Below are 15,765 nucleotides of genomic sequence, written 5' to 3'. Positions count from 1 at the left end.
TTATGGAGGCAGTGGAGGAAGGACCAGGGTGCAACATTTGAAAGAAATAAGCTTTTTGTGCATATGGAAACTGTCTGGCATCGTTTATTTCAGCTCATGAAACCAATCACTTTACATGATGCATTTATATTTTTCTTCAGTGTATATATGTCCATGTGAAAATGTGCTGCAAACTGATATGTTACTGCTCAAGTTGGTAATCCAATGTTTTCAGAATAGCTGGCTAGCCTCTGTCCAGTACATAAGATAACATTAGATATTTGCATGTTAAGGTTATGTCATGGCGTGGCCCTTTCTGGGTATAGAGCTTGGCATCCCCCTCTCTCTCCTACACCCAGGTTCTGTTATCTCAGGTCGTAAATTCCTGGAGGAGACTCTCTCCTCCTGGCCATGCAGTATATAGAGAGAGAGTTTCACAGTAGAACAAAGGAACTTATTCTACATCACAGAACTTGAGAACTGAACAATATCCATGTTTTGGAGAATGTGTAAACGGTCAGTGGAGAAGCTAGCTACGACCTGGTCCGTTTTGTTTCATGTTTGTGAACTCATGAAAGACAATACAGCCCCATTACCATAACTCTGTTTATACAGGTGCCTCCGTTATGAGGTTTGCATCTAATTATTGTATAAAATGAATGAGTAAAGATTAAACTATTTGTGAAATTATGTAATGTGATTTTAAACTGTTAATGTGAGAGAATTGTATTCCCTTTAAAGTTTAACCAAGTCATTGGCCCGCCCCCATGAGCACAGACATGATCTGGCATCATGGAACAGCCCTTTTCTACTGTTATGAATAAAAACCACACCTGAAGAAATCCTCTTCAAACCATGCATACCTCGGTCAGTTGAGGGGGCAAAGGTTTTGAGTAGAGACCACAGAAACCTCAGTCTAAGCTAAGGTTGTAATGGTTGTTGAATTCCTAACCATACCACGTAGAGCATTGGCTACACGACAGGAAATGGTTCAACTCTGAGACTATCGATCCCGACAGAATAAGAGCAAATCTTAGATACAAATTATTAGTCTCCAGCTAGAAATTATGTCAACCTGAGATGCGAAGACCGACAACCGCCGAAACATCTATTCTATAAGAACATTTCTGAATGGTACTCTGAAGTATCCACCATTCTAACCACAAAAAGACTTCAGGGAAGCGGAGATGCTCTGATGAACATTCCAACAGAAGGACTGACGATTCCAACAGAGATCACGACAACACACTAGGCGTAAATATATATTGATCCCAATTATTCCCGAATGAGTGAGCGTTCATGTGCAAAGGATTAGCATTTCAATTATCAACTGTGTAGTGTCTCTTTTGTCTTTCCCGCCCTTCTCAGTCCACACCCACTTCCCTTTGTCCACCAAGCCGTCATATCGGCTTAGACCACAAGGGAACCTCCCCTATCATTTCCTTGTATCCATATCTACTTGTTTGTTTATGTATTTCTGTTAATATTTAGTTAGTTAGTAAATAAATGATTAAGACAATTGGTGTATGGATGATTCATAGTAAAAGCTGGGTTCGTGCAGATAACCAACAATTTACGACGTTTGGAATGAGACTAACGTGAGGCAAAGAATAATTCATTAGAAGACTAATTGATCAGATATAATAATATCTGAAGAGTTAAATTAGGAAAATTATAACTTTGTAATCTGAAGATTTTCCTTGGTGCCCCGACTTCCTAGTTAATTACATTTACATGATTAGTTTAATCACGTAATAATAATTACAGAGAATTGATTTGATAAAATAACAGTTAACTTTAATGATGCCAAAGACATGTCAGCTACCTCTGAACCCGTTTATTTTGTCATTGATAGGCTGGACATTTACCTATTTATTCCCTGACATTGTCCAAGTTCTGATTTGTCATTAATCCCTGACATTGTCCAAGTTCTGATTTGTCATTAACTCTCCCTTCCTCCTCCAATGTATCCATATTGCCCACTTCCTCACCAGACAGTAGAAACAAACTATTAAAAAACTGTGCTAATTTCAATCATAAACATTTTAAAAAAGGGTAGTAGAAATTTACAGTAGACATTACCCAATCATAGTCTAGCTCAAAACTAATGAGACTGTATCAGTATGTAAAAAGTAACCGTAGAAAACACATTATTTTAGCAAAAAGTGAGTTTTGACTGAATATATATTTAAATAAAAGTTTCAAAACAATACATTATACTATGGACCTGCTAAATTACTCACATCCAGCATTAAAAAAACAGAAACAGAATAAACTAAAATTATTTTGTATTTATTTCTGATGTAACAATTGTTCATGAAGCAAACATTGTATGTGACTTGGTGAAGGTGTGGTAGAAAGAAGCTTTCTGTTTTCCTCCCCCTCTTTCATCCGCGGTGCTCATTCAACATAGTATTTGGAGATTCCTGTGAACATCAACAGTCATAAACATGTCATTCTGAACAGCAACATCTTCTTAACAAGAATTTAGTCAGTTGCCAATTCAACAGAATTCAATCTTGTTCATGTTGATGATCGGTACAACATGAGACAGATAGCAAGCCATGGTATATCAGACCGTATACTACAGGTGAGTCAATATTACTTGTTTACTGTTGTAATTACGTTGGTAACCAGTTATATAGCAATAAGGCACCTTGGGGGTTTGTGGTATATGGCCAATATACCACGGCTAAGGGCTGTATCCAGGCACTCCGCATTGAGCATAACAGCCCTTATCCGTGGTATATTGTCCATATACCAGGCTAGACAAAAATACTATTGCTAGCTAGCTAACTAGCCATGCTATTTCAATGAAAATAAGCTAGCTAGCCAGCGTCAGCTTTGTAGTTGTAATGCTATGTGGGAAAAATAGTTTTAATTACTCCCTAAATGTTTCTCACCAACGCCTTGCATTCTGTAAATTACAAATTGTAACAATTTGATCCATATTTAGAAACATCTCCTCCCTACCTGGGAAAGCGATTCATCGCAACAGGCCGGAAGTCAAACTCAATGTGCTACAATGTGGTACTTTCAGACACATGAAACGTACCTGTTACTACACAGACGTTCAGAACGTGTGCAAAGGCACAATTTCTTCTTCTTCTGAGGTTTAACGGCGGTTTGCATCCAATTTGTTGCATTACCGCCACCTACTAGACTGTAATACAACACCCTTATTCTTTGCTTGAAAAATAAAAATGACTAAATAAATACCCTACCATCTAACACTACTCACTAATTTCAAAATATAAAATAAAAATGAACACTACCCTACTCCACTAATTAAATGTATGTATTCCTACCTCATGCCATTATCCTGAAAGAATGGGACATCGCCACCTAACACATCTTGTAACTCTTCTGATGTCAAGTGTCGCACACCCAAATACCTCTCTGCAGCTGCCACCACAAACTCAATTTTATGTGACTTCCGATCCATCCCTGCAGTACAATTGGTAACCATTTTTCTAAATGCTAAAAATCCAATCTTACTCTGTCTGTACTGGTATGGCTCTACTCTAACCTGGAAACCTCAACCTGCATCTCTCGCTCGGGACATTTCTGATCCCCAGCTCCATGGGCACCCCTACAATTAACACATTCCCCAATAGTACACATTCCTTTGTCTCATGCCCTTCTGAACATTTCTCACACCTTGAACCCTCCCTCCTACACACTGCTGCCACATGCCCATAAGCTTGACACCCGTAACATCGTAATGTATTCGGCACATACAGGATAACATATCCTAACTCATATCCTAACAGACTCAACATCAAAACTCGAAAGAACAGACACAATGTATCTTCTGTTATCTCCCACTCTTTCCGCATCAAACGACTAACATCAGATACACTGGAAATCTTATCCCTCAGCTGGTCAACTGTTATATTTAATGCTACCCCAGTTTATCACTCCTTTCATTGGTGCCCTTTTCTTGAGAACAAAACAATGAACTTTTCTTGCCACCATTCGTTTTACTCCGAGCGCATTCTCCCTCTACCCTCACTGATTCCACATGACCCAACTCTTTTTTTCACACACCGCGCAACCACAAATGGATCAGCCAAAGGGCAAGAGTCCACTTTTTCAATAAACTTCACTCCTACTGTCACAGCAGTGTTGCCAATTTAGCGACTTTGTAGCTATATTTAGCGAGTATTCAGACCCATCTAGCGACACATTTTCAAAAAAGCGACTAGCAACAAATCTAGCGACTTTTTCTGGTGTTATTTGAGACTGACGTGAAAGCCACATATCGTTCTTACTCTTCTCAACGAGGAGCTGGTGCTGCCGTGGGCCCCACCCCCGTCCCAAAGCACCCACAGTCCTCGCGCAGCGGTCCCTCCCAGATGCAGTCAGAGCAGGAGATGTTCACCCCTCTGCATCCAGACTGCAAATGAATGGCGCATGCTGGAAGCTGCCGCGGACTGATCCCGCACTGGGTTACATTAAAAAAATAAAAAACCTGAATTAGGGCCAGACTAGTTACCATCATTTTCTGACATTTGCCATTGACAGTGACAGTTTTTTCTATTGTCTCTTTTTGGTCCATTTAGATTGTTAATGTTGATTGTATACAAAACATTTTTTTTTTATGGAATGGTTAAAGATGTTAATGTTTTACTGTGACTTGTTGTAGATCCTAAGTGGACGATAAGGTTAAAAACCAAACCAAATTAAGAAAAATAAAAAACTAAGTAACTCTGCCAGAGTGTCTCTTTTAGGTCGCTTTTGCCAGTCCCAAGCCCGGATAAAGGAGGAGGGTTGGAATTGGGACATTACAAAAAACAAGAATCGACAGAAGAAAGTTCATTTGTAGTTCTAAACATATGTAGTTGTTTTTACTCCCTTTGTGTCTCTCCCACATTATTCCCCTCTCCTACAGCATCCATCACAATTACATGACCAATTATGCAGATTTGGTGATGGCGTCATTTAGCGACTTCTAGCTACTTTAGGACAGCCAATAGCTACTTTCCTTACTGAGGAGTTGGCAACACTGTGTCACAGACTTGTGTTTTTCCTGATTCTGGGAGCATACCTCGGTCTCTGGATAACTTCACCATCATTCACTGCAATTTCTCCAGCTCCATCTGCTTACACTTTCTACTTTTTCCACCATTTTTATCCGACTCAAGCTTACACCCTTCTTCTCTCCATTCCTCCTCCAGTTTCCAAGTATTACGTCTCCTTATGATAATACTGCTGCCCCACTCCTGACACCCATCTCGTTCTTTCTCTAGGGACTCCATTTCCGCCGAGCATTCTCTTGGCCAGGCTTCGTTCGTTCCAAAGCCGTGGCACAATTTCACGCGTCTGAAATTACAATATTCAAACGTTCTAATCACCTGTAAATGCCCTCTGGACATATGTGAAGAACGCGTGTAAAAATGCCCATAACAGGCGATCAAATCAAACCACACACTGGACATGTGAAAAAATCACGTGTACAAAAAATGACATTTGACACTTGAAAAAAGTAATTACAAATTTTAACTTGCAAGTGTTTTGAAACTCGTAGCCTTCCTAACCTGACAGCCTGTCAACATGTCATTCCCACTCGCCATCATCAAATGGACTCAAACTAGCCACAAATTCTGACGAACTCAATCGTCATGAAACGAAAATACAGCGATGCGTTTCTCTTGGTTTAATACAAACTTTGATAAATAACGAGGAGCGCCCAAAATGTGTTTTGTGCAGGGAAGTGCTTAGTAATGTTCAAAACGAACAAATTAAAACGTCAGGTCTTGACCAAACACCCACAGCATGACGGTAAACCCAGAACAGGGCAGAATGCGTCAGGAAACAGTGCTTCGACAGTGGAAAAGTAAGTCAATTAGCACGGCATTGTTGTCATTTTATAACAGGTGATGATGATAAGCAGAAATAAGGGAGTGCTATCTCTCATAGTGGTAGATGTGAGTTTCTCTTTCAAACAATCCCCTTGTATTCAGCTAATAGCTAGCTAACATTAGCCAAAGCAAGCTAGCTAACTACTGATAGTGCAACCCTAAGAAACAGTACAGGTGAAGATTAAACATTATCAGGCCTACTATACTGTACATATTACTCTAGAAATATTGTTAAATGAGTTTAGGTTGGAACTGTTGCTAGTAAAATACTAAAATTTTATTCTGGAATAAACTAATTGAAGCAAGATGCTTTTTGAGGCAAACACTCAGTTCTGGGTTGCTCATCTACACAGCAGGAAGCAGTCTCCTGTCTAGACTGAGAAAGCAGTAGATGTTCTAAGCTAGTTTGGCACCACATACCTATGCGAGTCAGGGTTCTCAACCCTGGCATACTTAAAACACAAGTACAGATACAGACTCAATGCTGAGCATGACCTCAGGGTTGCACTGTCAAAAATGTAACCCAGAATAGACATGCTTGTTGAAAACTTCAAACACCCACACACCTCTCATTAGGACTGTGTGTTTAATCCAGTTTAGAATCAAATATATGTATTGTATGTTAACAGCAACAGTTCCAACCTAGAACTTTTTTTTAAACAATACTTTGTACAGCAAGATGTACAGTAGGCCTGATCATTTTTCATCTGCACTGTTACTTAGGGGTGCACTATCAAACTGAGCCTGTGTGTGTGTTCTGTTATACACCTGTGTGATGTGATCAGTTTATTCCAGTTGTGAATTAAAATGACTAACACACAGGCATGGTTGGTGATGTTATTGTACACATTAGGATATTCATCACAAAGCTTAATGTCCCACTTAACCAATACTCACTCTGCCTCTATTTAATTATCAATACATTAGCAAAAATGTATAACAACATTTTCACATTGTAGTTATGGGATATTGTGTATAGATGGGTGAGAGGAAAAAAAGATTTAATCAATTTCTAATTCGGTCTGTAACACAACATGTGGAATAAGTCCAGGGGTTTGAATACTTTCTGAAGGCGCTGTAGCTGATGCCGCAGCCGGGGAGGACTGTATCTTTAACAAGATGGAGCACTTCGTTGCAAAGCAGAGGCTCTACTGGCGGTGTTGTTCTTCGATTATCGCTGCCCAGTCTTCAGTACTCTCACACAGAACATTTTATCTGCATTCTCCCACTCTGGCCAGGAGAAAAGGATGCGAGAATGCAGGTAGCTCGTTGGCTAGCTACATTGCTTTTCAGTAATAGCTCATGTTTGCTAGCACTAGCAGCTAGCTACTTTGCTATGCTAACTGGTTGTTGTATTATCAGCTTTAGTATTAACATGATGTGTAGTCAATAAATGTGTAGGTACCGGTAATTGTACTGTTGTCAGATTTGTAGTCGAGTGTTTTACCGAAATCAAGATGCATCATTCAAGGATTAGTAAACTAAAGCTTTCCTGTCATTCAGCTCACAGCTGGTCAAGTTGTCAGAACTCTCGCGAGATTTTCTTTTTTTCAACGACGGCGAGGCAGATTCAATTGAAATTGGCGGGAATGTGTGCTTCCTAATAAGATTCAGAGAAGTAGCAACAACTCGCCATATTTTAACTATTTAGCTAACGTTAGTAACCATAGCCATTTTATTATTTTGGAATTAACTCAACTTTCTTACCACAAACTTTGTAAACATGCCTTGCTCAGAAGTGATAGACGCCGCAGAAGTTTCTCCACTGAAGAGGACAAAGCCACATGCAGTGGAAGAGAATGTGATATCGGTGTTGAAGTTCTCCAAGTTGTCTGAACATGCCACTGCTCCTACCCGGGGCTCTGCTAAAGCTGCAGGCTACGACCTGTTCAGGTGGGTCAGAGTCCGGGACATGGTCACTGGAAGTGATTTGAACGCTGTACATTTTACTGGCTTGTATTTACTTAGCTAGCTTGCTATTCACATAAGCAAGATAACGTTACTTGAATTCAATACGTTGCAGTGAGTGTATACTGCACGTGGCTGTTTATTTTTCTGCTATCAATCAAAGTAAAACTGTAGTTAGCAAACGACCATGCATAATGTTGTCTTCATATCAAGCTACCTAACTAGGTAGCCTAGTCTTGCTTCATGTTTATATGACCAACTTTAACCGGAGAAAAGTTGTCAAACGGTAGTGCTAGCCTGCTCCTCCTTACTAGCTATTGGATGGGAGGGGAGTTAGATGTAGGTCACTGCCTTTGTAAGTTAGTGACTGTAAGCCACCTGTTGATATTTTTTCTAACAGTGCCTATGACTACAGTATTGGTCCTATGGACAAGGCTATCGTGAAGACTGACATCCAGATAGCAGTTCCGTCAGGCTGCTATGGCAGAGTGGGTGAGTAGGGTACCAGGACACAAACTTAAATGTTTTTAATAAGAAAAAAATGTAATTGCACCCTGGCCTACGGGTATGTGGGGGTAGGTCTCTCTGGGTATTGTTTGACTTGACAGTGAGGGAGTTATTTTACTTTGACCTGGGTTGAACCAGAAACCTACATCTCTTTTACATAAAATAAATGTTAGAAAATTCAAACTACTTTTCATTGGGAAGGCAGAAAGCGATCACTTTTGCATGGCAACACAAAATCCTACTAATTACTACATGCTTAATTATGTCACTTTGTTTTGAGAAAACATTGCAGTCAGCCAGAGCAGGACGCCTGGGAGGCAGCGTATTTCCAAATCTAATGCAATCAACTTTCAGCTGGTGCAATACATGCCTACACAGGCATCCGGGCAAGATTAATCAAACCCCCTCATTACAACTGAAAGTGCAGGCGACTGACTGCCTACTGACAAATCACCTTGCAACATAAATAACTACTCATTGTTTTTGGTAGATCAGTCAGTCACAATTTACCCACAATGCATCACATGTGATGCTCCAACACGGTCAATGGAGACTGCTTTCACACTCATCTCGTTCAACCCCTCTTTCTCATCTCCCCTTCACTTTTCTCCAGCATAAAAAGGAGTTTAGTCATATTTGATGTATTTCTCTCTTTTCACAGCACCACGGTCTGGCCTGGCTGCAAAACACTTCATTGATGTTGGGGGTGAGTTTACTTTTTGACCTTCAGATATTAATATAACACTTTTCCTAAGAGATGGGTTATAAAAATGGCAGGAAAGTGGTAACCATAGTTCTGATGGAGATTTCATGAACCCAAGTCACTCTTTGGCTGTTCTAACCAGAGTCTAGAACATAGAACTGACAGGGTACATTCATGACAGCTAGGCTAACTGGAGTGCCTGTCTCCCCCCAGCTGGAGTAGTGGATGAGGACTATAGAGGTAATGTGGGGGTGGTGCTGTTCAACTTCAGCAAGGAAACCTTTGAAGGTGAGCTTTAAAAATAATAATTAATCATTCACATGCCACCTTTCCAAACTCTAAGCATTGAAAGCACTTTGTATCCATGATTAAAGGGACCATCTGCATACCCTTTGCTCTTTGAAAAAAAATAACTTAAATGCCTCATCAGAAACTGAAATAACTTGTTTTACTGATTGCTCAATCCAAATGCATTTCACATTGAGATCTGTTTTCCAGTGAAACATTGTAGTGATGGTGTTGGGAAACTGGGTGACCTGTAGAGTGATGGTGTTTCTTTCTGTGTCCCAGTGAAAAAAGGGGACCGTGTGGCTCAGCTGGTGTGCGAGAGGATCTGCTACCCAGACCTACAGGAGCTAAAGGTACTTCACGCTTCTCTATAGACTATGACCATTTATAGTGTTACCATACAAGCTCAGACCTAGTAGTGAATTGCTGATCACAGCTTTATGATCCATTTCACACAAACCTTAAATGGACACACCTTGTCAAGCAGTCTCATTTCATTTAAACTTGAGACTGAAATGTCGATTTTAAGTGCATCTTATTTCTGTGAGAATGAGCCTTGAGCCCTTACGGCTGTTTTTCTCGACTCTGATCGAGCATCGTCCTCTTCACTTTAACAATTTCCATTGAACATACTTTTTGTCCCGGACTAGGCTAAATCTGTGTTTGGGAGAACCCTCATTCGCATAGAAAGTAACAAAAATTCCCTTCACTCCAGTGTTGTAGTATTAACCGTGTCTTCTCTCTGTTTCAGACTCTGGATGAGACCGAGCGTGGGGCTGGAGGATTTGGCTCCACAGGCAGCAACTGATACATCAACATTGTAAATAAACCAGCTTATTAGTTTTGTTATGTTACATGTTATGTCGTTGTACAATAATTACATTGTTTAATAAAGATTGTTATTATCCCTTTGCTTCACTGTCTATGCCTGCTGATTTGGCCATTAATGGCAATGAAACATCACTGATTTTCTTGTCTGTGTGGCTCGGTTCGCAAGAGCATGGTTCTAGAGATGCCAGTGTTGCAGGTTCAATTCCAATTGGGGAAACTTATATGAAAATGTCGGCTATGCCCACTTATGTATATCGGCTTTGGATAGAATTCTATGTAAGTCTGTACCCTGAATGACCACTAAGTGGTGATGTTAAACCATTTATTTTCATAGTTCGAGGGAGTTTCCCTGTCTTAGGGACCAAACCCTTCACACAGGCTCGTATTACATGTTAGATCTGTTAACTGTAGAATCAGAAGGCTAATGTGAACCACACCAGGGAGGAGTTTCACTGAGAAATAGGTAGAGTTCCAGGCTGACTAACTTGCAGATGCATGCCAGATCTTACAACGCCTGGATAGGTATTTTGTCTCAGCTAACCACGTTCTAGCAATCTGTCGATAGCATTCTCGGTGACGTGGCACGCAACTATTGGTTGACGCATGCAATGTCTGAGAAGGGGAACGTGACCCTTGCCTTCTAAATGCAGTCATTGGGTTGTGTTGAACTGGATATGGTGGCTGTGGTTCAGTAGTGTTCGTTTTATATCGTCTCTGGAATTCCAATAGCTTCCTTCCCTCATCCTTTCATTAGGCAGAGATGATGCTAGGTAGAAGCAGGAAGCATTGTGGAGAGGATGTCACCAGTCCTTTCAGCTGTCCGTAATGAAAGGAACCAAGGAAAGGTAGACTGTTAGGGCAGCAGGTAGCCTAGCGGTTAAGAGCATTGGACCAGTAAACAAAAGGTTCATCAATGGTTCACCTCTCTGAGTGGACTAGGTGAAAAAATACATTCAACCATGTCTGTATCCTAGAGCAAGGTAATTGCATCTGCTAAATGAGAAATGTAATTTAAGAATAAAATAATGGTCAATGAATGTGCATTAAAAGTGCTTTTTAGTCCAGGATTAGGCTTAATCTGTGTCTGGGAATTTGGCCCTTAAAGTGGTTAAAATACATCCCATAAATAGCATAATCTGCAAAGAGAGGAAGTGAAGTTGGGAGACAGGGACAACAACGAAACCTTTTAAACAAAAAAACACGTTTTTATTGTGACTTTACAACTAAACCCTCACTGATGTGACAGAGCGACAGACGGATGAGTCTGCGGCTGGTCTGATTGACTTCGCTACGGAGCACTGATGTGACAGAGCGACAGACGGATGAGTCTGCGGCTGGTCTGATTGACTTCGCTACGGAGCACTGATGTGACAGAGCGACAGACGGATGAGTCTGCGGCTGGTCTGATTGACTTCGCTACGGAGCACTGATGTGACAGAGCGACAGACGGATGAGTCTGCGGCTGGTCTGATTGACTTCGCTACGGAGCACTGATGTGACAGAGCGACAGACGGATGAGTCTGCGGCTGGTCTGATTGACTTCGCTACGGAGCACTGATGTGACAGAGCGACAGACGGATGAGTCTGCGGCTGGTCTGATTGACTTCGCTACGGAGCACTGATGTGACAGAGCGACAGACGGATGAGTCTGCGGCTGGTCTGATTGACTTCGCTACGGAGCACTGGTTGTACGAGCGAAAAGTGTGTGGCCGTGTCGACCTCAGTGCATAATCATGAAGGCACAGGTTTGGCACCATCAGAACGGTGTATGTTTTGAGTGTGTTTGAGGGCGTGTGTGTGTATTTGTGTTGTGTGTTTGCGAGTGTGTATACAGTTTATCAAAGGAAGTAGTAGGTCATTATAAGCACCATTACACCCCCTCCTCCCAGGGGCGTTCTCTAGTTTACAAAAGGCTTCATAGATTAACATTCTAAACATGGCATTGATTACAGTATAAACACACTTCATTTACATGTGGTATAGAGAGCAGACAGGCTGTTACTTTGGTTTTGGTTGAAAAGAAGACGTCTGACATCTTATTAAAAGGACAGTAGACAGACAGCTACTGTGTGTTGAGTATTACAGTGCATTCATAAGTCTATGTGGATTTGTTACTAGCACCAGTAAATATGTGTAATGCTGAAGTCTAGTCAGTGGGGAAGGTGAAGAAGCATAGTTATGATGGGGAAGAGGGGTCCTTCTAGCTAAAGACTTTAGCTACGGTTCGATTCCCTACCCTTCTCCCCTCAGGGATTTGAAAGGAATGGACTGGTTTACCTAATATGGTGGAAACTCTCCTTAGCAGCCAATGCTTTGTGAACCATGAAGGGGGAGTGAGCAAGTGCACACTTCAGGGAGAAGGGTGGAGAATCTGAACACTGCCTTTCACTTCCACCTCTGCCAAGCTGTGAACACTCAGCATCAGTGACTTCTGCACTCTGCTACTCAGTCCAAATCCACCGCTAGCCCCTACCTCCTACCCCATACTCCCTAGCTACCCTCATGGTCTTGGGGGTAGGGGCTATGGGTGGATATGGCATTTGCCTTACATGTCCCACAAAAGAGTGGCAGATTCCACATATCATCATACAAAACCTATTTCATATAAACCTTTTTCATAAAAATAAAAATAAAAACCATTCAAACCAGAGCTTCCTGCACAGAGCAGTTTAGAGTGGTTATTGTTGTGTCATTGTCATGTCTTCCCTCCATGTCATTCTCATTCTCTAAGCCTTTCTTCAGACAGCCATACTGTAGCCAGTGGGTTAGGCCTACACTGTAGCACTAAAGGTTGTATCTATGATATGTAGAATCATCTTTGGGAATCAAACAACGCAATCCCCCCTCCCCCCACCCACCCATTAGTCTCTTTGGCGTTGAGATTGTCCCAAGCTCTCTCTCAGAGTAGGTAGAAGTTGCCCATAACCACTGACCCAGGGTCAGATCTTCTCTCCCCATCCTAATGGTTGAGATATGGATCAAGGGTAAATTAATCTGTTCCTAGACCAGTGTTTACAGGCAGACACTCCCCACCCAGCCCAGACCAGCCACCCCAGTCAGTCCTGTAGTGTAGGTTAATGCAGGACTATCTGCACCCTCATGGTGAGTGTGTCTCCCAGCTGGCCTGTGAGGTAGTCTTTATCGTTGCTGTCCTCCAGCGCTGCCAGCTCCTTCTTCCTGTACACGGCCACGCTACTGATCTGCAGGAAGTAGGCTCCAGGGGGGAGGGACTTCCTCTTGGACAGGTGCAGGTAGCTAAGCCCCTCCCTCTGGCTGATCTTGAAGTAGCCCAGTTCGTTGCCGTAGTCGATGGAGTAGCGCACGTGGTTGTTGAGTGTGGACAGGGCCGGGGTGAACTCCAGGATGTGGTCTCGGCTGGACAGGCCGGACATGTTCAGGTTGAACAGCAGGGTGTCCTCAATGTCCACACTCTCCAGACTCACTGTCTCCTGATGCTGAGGACACAGGACAGGTTACATATAGATATACAGTATTATACAGATATATGATGTGTAACACTGTCCAGACTCACTGTCTCCTGATGCTGAGGACACAGGACAGGTTACATACAGTATTATACAGATATATGATGCGTAACACTGTCCAGGTTCACTGTCTCCTGATGCTGAGGACACAGGACAGGTTACATACAGTATTATACAGATATATCATGTGTAACACTGTCCAGACTCACTGTCTCCTGATGCTGAGGAAACAGGACAGGTTACATACAGTATTATACAGATATATGATGTGTAACACTGTCCAGGTTCACTGTCTCCTGATGCTGAGGACACAGGACAGGTTACATACAGTATTATACAGATATATGATGTGTAACACTGTCCAGACTCACTGTCTCCTGATGCTGAGGACACAGGACAGGTTACATACAGTATTATACAGATATATGATGTGTAACACTGTCCAGACTCACTGTCTCCTGATGCTGAGGACACAGGACAGGTTACATACAGTATTATACAGATATATCATGTGTAACACTGTCCAGGTTCACTGTCTCCTGATGCTGAGGACACAGGACCATGTAGTAGGTGGATTATGTAAACACTGACAACACTCAACACTCCGGATCCTGATGACACAACACAGGACCACACAGTTAATATGTACTACGGATTCAGTGAAGAGCAGGCAAGACATGATAGCATGACCATTCTAGGGGCCACCAGACCAAGACAGACAGACATTACCTGTGCATTGTCCAGAGGTTGCTCCAGCGTTGAGTTGGTGTCGCGGCGTTTGCGCCCCTTCTTGGGGTAACCGTTGATCTTACACTCGTAGCAGGCCTCAGGAGACAGATCGTTGTCACCCACCTCTGCTGCCCCTCCTCCTCCTCCTCCTCCTCCTCCTCCTCCCTGGCCCAGACTCACACCACTACCAAAGCCCACGCCTGACACACAGTGCCTGGAACACACAGAAAGGAGTCAATCACACACACACAGGGCATAAAATCATACCCAAACACCATCTTGCCTATACATGGGCTAGCTGACAACATCACCAAAACAATGTGCACACTTCAATGGGACAGGGGTCTATGTGTTGTTGTGATTGTGGATGGCCAGATAGCTACCAACAATGACAATAAAGTTACTCGTTTCAGCTAGTTTCATCTTGTTCTTGATACCATGTCTTTGTTAGGGGTTTTGACTGATTTCATTACAATGCTAATATGGCTAAAATTCGCTAGCTAGCTAACCAACAACTGTAACGATGTATTTGAGAGACATTGTGCACATTTATATATGTTTTCAATAAATATCGGAGACAAAATGTAGTTTACATGTTGTCAACAATCTAAGCCAACCCTGTCTGTTTTGTCCCATAGTTACGCACGTGTTGGTTTTGTTGCTAAACAACAAACCCGTCTATCCATCAAAATTGATAATGATATCTCTCTCTCTCTCTCTCTCTCTCTCTCTCTCTCTCTCTCTCTCTCTCTCTCTCTCTCTCTCTCTCTCTCTCTCTCTCTCTCTCTCTCTCTCTCTCTCTCTCTCTCTCTCTCTCTCACTCACTCACTCACTCACTCACTCACAACACACACGCACAGTCTCAATCACTCACCCCTGTCCAGCGCGGTAGTATCCAGGTGGACAGCCACAGAGATACCCTCCGTCTGTGTTGGAACAGCCGTAGTTACATGGATTAGAGGAGGAGGAGCACTCGTTGATGTCACTGCACCCCCCCTGGTCTCCGTAGTTGAACCCAGTGGGACAGAGGCAACGGAAGCTCCCCAGGGTGTTATGGCACGATGCTCCCCCACAGATCTGAGTGTTCTGGCACTCGTTCTCATCTGACCACAGGAAGCAAACAACACAGACAGGAAGTCAACAAAACAAACAGATGTCAAATATGGGTCAAACCTCGGCCAGAGAACACAAACAATACTGAGAAACTCTTGAAGGGAATGAGGAAACCATCTGTAGTACCGGTTCATCTGATAAACATTGGCCGTGTTCTTTTAGGGAAAGGCCACTGAATATCAATGCTGTAATTCCCATCAGTAGAGTCAAGTTAAAGTGCCAGCGACTCAGTTATAACAACAGTGTTCATGTAGGACAGTGACTCAGGGAGGGAGCTCTTCCAGTAATCTAGAGAGGAACAAGTTCAACTTCCAGGAAAGGGATGTAGATTTGATGTTGAGGGAGAGAGAAAGACAGA

General features: G+C 42.4%; 2 protein-coding genes and 1 long non-coding RNA gene across 5 annotated transcripts in view; 1 reads left to right on the top strand and 2 right to left on the bottom strand.

Annotated features, from left to right (window-relative positions):
• Positions 1 to 2,250: 2,250 nt before the first annotated feature.
• LOC109879010 (uncharacterized) lies at positions 2,251 to 4,524 on the bottom strand. 2 transcript variants are annotated; one of them, XR_004208146.1, is made up of 3 exons: positions 4,254 to 4,524; positions 2,953 to 3,142; positions 2,251 to 2,405 (listed from the first exon to the last, which is right to left on the bottom strand). It is a non-coding gene; the product is annotated as an uncharacterized LOC109879010 (long non-coding RNA). The 2 variants fall into 2 exon arrangements; XR_002253459.2 differs by lacking the exon at positions 4,254 to 4,524 and having other exon boundaries at positions 2,953 to 4,247.
• A 1,174-nt stretch (positions 4,525 to 5,698) lies between these two features.
• LOC109879009 (deoxyuridine 5'-triphosphate nucleotidohydrolase, mitochondrial) lies at positions 5,699 to 10,162 on the top strand. 2 transcript variants are annotated; one of them, XM_031818163.1, is made up of 8 exons: positions 5,743 to 5,818; positions 6,916 to 7,104; positions 7,580 to 7,736; positions 8,152 to 8,243; positions 8,920 to 8,964; positions 9,175 to 9,249; positions 9,532 to 9,602; positions 10,001 to 10,162. In XM_031818163.1, exons 1-8 carry the CDS (start codon positions 5,758 to 5,760, stop codon positions 10,055 to 10,057), a joined length of 747 nt encoding a protein of 248 aa, XP_031674023.1. In that variant the 5' UTR covers positions 5,743 to 5,757; the 3' UTR covers positions 10,058 to 10,162. The 2 variants fall into 2 exon arrangements, with proteins under 2 accessions (XP_031674024.1, XP_031674023.1); XM_031818164.1 differs by lacking the exon at positions 6,916 to 7,104 and having other exon boundaries at positions 5,699 to 5,818.
• A 1,100-nt stretch (positions 10,163 to 11,262) lies between these two features.
• LOC109878999 (fibrillin-1-like) overlaps positions 11,263 to 15,765 on the bottom strand; it is a gene marked incomplete at its 5' end in the record, with an annotated part of 32,723 nt that continues 28,220 nt past the window's right edge. The window contains 3 exon segments of the mRNA XM_031818166.1: positions 11,263 to 13,535; positions 14,295 to 14,508; positions 15,169 to 15,397. Coding sequence (XP_031674026.1) covers positions 13,155 to 13,535; positions 14,295 to 14,508; positions 15,169 to 15,397 — 824 coding nt within the window.

Source organism: Oncorhynchus kisutch, unplaced genomic scaffold, assembly GCF_002021735.2.
Source record: "Oncorhynchus kisutch isolate 150728-3 unplaced genomic scaffold, Okis_V2 scaffold1277, whole genome shotgun sequence".
Classification (NCBI taxonomy): Eukaryota; Metazoa; Chordata; class Actinopteri; order Salmoniformes; family Salmonidae; genus Oncorhynchus; species Oncorhynchus kisutch.
Note: the sequence above shows the minus strand (reverse complement) of the source record. Positions and strands in the feature narration are given on the sequence as shown.

Bases quoted from the DNA above. Each gene is read 5' to 3' on its own strand.
- LOC109879009 (XM_031818163.1), top strand. From the start codon at position 5,758: ATGACGGTAAACCCAGAACAGGGCAGAATGCGTCAGGAAACAGTGCTT. The intron at 7,105-7,579 runs GTAGCTCGTTGG...TGCCTTGCTCAG, and splicing joins AAAAGGATGCGAGAATGCAG to AAGTGATAGACGCCGCAGAA. The intron at 8,965-9,174 runs GTGAGTTTACTT...GTCTCCCCCCAG, and splicing joins ACACTTCATTGATGTTGGGG to CTGGAGTAGTGGATGAGGAC.